The sequence below is a fragment of the Arachis stenosperma genome, chromosome 3, assembly GCF_014773155.1.
Source record: "Arachis stenosperma cultivar V10309 chromosome 3, arast.V10309.gnm1.PFL2, whole genome shotgun sequence".
NCBI lineage: Eukaryota > Viridiplantae > Streptophyta > Magnoliopsida > Fabales > Fabaceae > Arachis > Arachis stenosperma.
Window position 1 is genome coordinate 66,101,213 of NC_080379.1, and position 4,315 is coordinate 66,105,527.

Here is a 4,315-nt window from a genome sequence, read left to right on the forward strand (position 1 = left end):
CAGGACAAAGGAAGCTAGAAGGAACCACGTTAGTAGCCACGTTAATCTAATTAACGTGACCACTAACGTGGAATGGGGACAAGCTTGTAGCGTTAATGGAAAAGGTGATCACCAATAACGCCTTTGAGGCCATCATAGCCCACGTTAGTTGCCACGTTAACTACATTAACGTGTTAGCTAACGTGGAGGAAAAGAGGAGCTCCAACGTTAGTGATAAAAGTGAATGCCACTAACGTTCCACAAAGGCACAAATTAAGCCACGTTAACCTAATTAACGTGAACTCTAATGTGGGATGAGGAATCAATTACCAACGTTAGTGACACTCACCTTTGTCACTAACGTTGGACCAACCCAAGAGTGCCCACGTTAGTGGTCACGTTAAGACCACTAACGTGAGAAGTAACGTGGTGCTAAGCATGATAAGCCAACGTTAGTGACACTCACCTTTGTCATTAACGTTGGAGATGGCATTCACTACCACGTTAGTCCAATTAACATGAACTCTAACGTGGGAAGGAGGGGCATTTAGAGCGTTAGTGACAAAGGTAAGTGTCACTAACACCCTCGAAGCTTAGGCATGCCCACGTTAAGAGTCAAGTTAGTTATACTAACGTGAACTCTAACGTAGGGAAAGGGGAGCAAAAGGCAATGTTATTGGAAAAGGTGAGTGCCAATAACGTTTGCGAAGGACCAAGAGGCAACGTTAGTGGTCACGTTAGTACCACTAACGTTGAAGTTAACGTGGATCATTTTGGGTTGGAACGTTAATAAAAAAGGTGATCGTCACTAAGGTTCTCGAACCCACGTTTTCACTTAACGTTAACACCACTAACGTCCTAACTAACGTCCATGCCTAACTCACACTTTTTTGCAAACAAAGCTGAGCCCACTAAAGATTGTAACGACTTCAACATAAGATCAAAGGCCCATATCCAAGACTTGAAGAACTAACTAGAAGATCAAGAAGAGTAGTATATATAGGAGTAGTTTTGAACTAGAGAGAAGCTTAGCACTTTTGGAGAACTACACCTTGTATATTTACTTTTCTGCACTTTTAGTCACTGTAGAATGTATTCTTCTTTATCATCTTCCATTTCCAGAGCTATGAACAACTAAACCCCCCTTTCATTGGGTTAGGGAGCTCTGTTGTAATTTGATGGATCAATTATAGTTTTCATTCTTCATCCTCTTTCTTTTCTCTTGATTTACTAGAAAGCTTTCGATCTTAATTCAATTGGTTAGTTGTCTTGGAAAAGAAACTCTCCATAATTGGATCTCCTCTGAGCCTTAGAAAAGGGATGAGGAGATCATGCTAGAAATGCTTTCTCATGTTGGACCAAATTAGGGTTTGGGCGGATATAGTGAGATGTAATCCTCCCAACACTTTGATTTGGAAATACATGTGGTATAATAAGTGACCATACTTCATCTCTTTCCATGAGCAATTAAATCAAGGAATTGGGCAATTGTTCAAGCTTAGAGAGATTGGGTTACCAAGGAATTGGGATCCAATCATCTAAGATTGCCAAGGAGATCAATGAATGCATTGATTGAGGAAGAGATGAGAATGAACTTGATCCGGCGAATGCAACATCTCCTAAGCCCAATGAATTCCCCATTCCTGATCATACCCATTCTCTTTACTTTCTGCCATTTATCTTTATGCTCATCTCCCCAAACCCCCATTTAAGATTCTGCAATTTAATTTCTACAATTTACTTTCTTGCCATTTAATTTTCTGCAAATCTCAACTAAATTTCTGTTTAGCTCAACTAGCACACTCTTCCAACTAAAGTTGCTTGACCAATCAATCCCTGTGGGATTCGACCTCACTCTATTGTGAGTTTTTACTTGACGATAATTCGGTATACTTGATGAAGGGAAATTTGTTGAGAGACAAGTTTTCGTGCATCACAAGTGGTATAATCAAGTAACTAAAAGAAAAAAATAAGTAAATAAAGAAGAAAAAATCTAACTAGAAAAAGAAGTGATGCAAAGAAAGTAATAGATGAGATATGGAGGAAGTAGAATCTTAAGTGTAAAAGAACAAGGTGAATTTTCTTTTTGAAGATGAGAAAGAGAGGAAAGAGATGTAGTGCCACCGGAAGAGGTGGTGGTCGCCAATGAGTAAACCGAGACAGTGGTGGTGGAGTATGGAAGGAGGAAAGGAAGAGAAGAGAGGTGATGGAGAAAGAACAAGGAAGAAATAAGAAAGAAGGTGGGAGAGGGAGAGAAGCAGGGCACGCAGCTTTAAAGCTGATTTGCGCAAACGACGCGCGCGCGCACAGTGCGCTGGCGCGTCGGTAAAGGTGGTGCGAGGGATGCGTGCGCGTCATTGGCGCGTACGCGTGAGTACACCTGTGCCCCTGGCACAGGGCTGGCACAAAGTTGGCCTAAGTCTCGGGTCATTTGTACCAGAGTTGGGAAACGGCACAGGCGCGCGAACGCGCACAGTGCGTTGATGCGTGCATGATTGGGTTGGTTACCGGCGCGGATGCGTGCAGTGCGCAGACGCATCAGTGCAGGCACAGACTAGGCACAAGTACGGCACAAGTATGTCACAACTTTCGGATTTTTATACCGGGGAGTTCATAGTGCACCATCGGCGCATGCGCGCACAGTGTGCTTGCGCGTCGATGGTCAAATTGCAAGGGGGTGTGCAGGCGGCATGCACGCTGGCGCGTGGGTGCCTGACATGAAGTGGACACAAAGTGGGCACAAGGTGGGCACAACTCTCAGATTTTTGGCCCAGGAGTAAGAATGCACCACCGGCGCGTGCACACAGTGCCCTCGCGCGCGGATGCTTTTTTTCCTTGCCTTTTTTTAAACACAACATACAAGAAGCTATTCTAATACATTTTTTGCAGATGTTCAAGCTAGTAGTCAAGAGAACACACTCAAATTCATGCACTATTCAAAACATAGCATTCTCTCCACTTCAACAATTCTTCCATACCAAAATGATGAAATCTATCTAAATATCCTAGTTATCCAACAGATCAATAAAACTAGCATTCCTAAGCAATCAACAACATCAAGAAGTAACAAAATTCACAAGAATATAAAGCTAAAAGCAAGATGGTATACACAAGGAAGATCTTACTACGGTGGGGTGCCTCCCACCAAGGACTTTTCTTTAACGTCCTTAAGTTGGACGGTCAGTTGCTCAAGCTTCTCATTCTCTAGGTGCATCCGCCAATAGGAACACCTTTAGCTCTTTTGGGAGCTTGTAGCCATGGTACTTCTTCACTCTATGTCCATTCACCTTGAAAGTTGCTTCACTTTTAGGATCAAACAACTCCACCACTCCATAGGGCTTTATCTCCTTCACCTTGAAAGGTCCTTCCCATCTAGAGCGGAGCTTGCCAGGCATGAAACGAAGCCTTGAATTGTAGAGGAGAACCTCATCACCTTCTTGGAAGTTTTTCTTCTAGATGTGATGGTCATGGAATGCTTTAGTCTTTTCCTTGTAAATTCGGGCATTCTCATACGCTTTGTTCCTCAAACACTCGAGCTCCTCTAGCTGCAATTTTCTGGCTACTCCGGCTTGGGTCAAATCCATGTTGCACCACTTTACTGCCCAATAGGCTTTGTGCTCAATCTCCACCGGAAGGTGGCATGCCTTACCATAGACGATCCGGAAGGGACTTATCCCTAACGGATTCTTGTAGGCCATTCTATACGCCCATAGTGTATCTCCTAACCGGAGGCTCCAATCCTTCCTTTGTGGATTGACCACTTTCTCCAAGATTCTCTTAATCTCCCGGTTGGACACTTCCGCTTGTCCATTGGTTTGTGGATGATAAGCAGTGGCAACCTTATGCACTACCCCATAGCGCTTGAGCAGTGCCTCTACTTTCCTGTTACAAAAGTGGGATCCTTGGTCGCTCACGATTGCTCGTGGCGACGCATAACGGCATACAATGTAGTTTCTAATAAAAGAGATGACGGTATTAGCGTCGTCAAGGCGGGTAGGTATTGCTTCCACCCACTTTGACACGTAGTCAACCGCTAACAGAATATACAGATACCCACTGGAGTTGGGAAACGGTCCCATAAAGTCAATGCCCCATACATCAAATATCTCAAATAATAACATAGGTTGTTGAGGCATTTTATCCCTTTGGGATGTGTTTCCCGACTTCTGACACTGATGACAAGACACACATAACCGGTTAGCATCCTTGAATAAGGTTGGCCACCAGAATCCACAATCCAACACCTTTTTAGCGGTCCTTTGTGGGCCAAAGTGGCCACCACATTCGGATGAATGGCAAGCTTCAAGAATGGATTGGATTTCAAACTCTGGGATAC

General features: G+C 43.8%; 1 protein-coding gene across 1 annotated transcript; it reads right to left on the minus strand.

Annotated features, from left to right (window-relative positions):
* Positions 1–3,176: 3,176 nt before the first annotated feature.
* Positions 3,177–4,115, minus strand: LOC130966213 (uncharacterized). Its single transcript, XM_057890997.1, has 2 exons — positions 3,493–4,115; positions 3,177–3,384 (listed from the first exon to the last, which is right to left on the minus strand). Exons 1-2 carry the CDS (start codon positions 4,113–4,115, stop codon positions 3,177–3,179), a joined length of 831 nt encoding a protein of 276 aa, XP_057746980.1.
* Between the last annotated feature and the right edge of the window lie 200 nt (positions 4,116–4,315).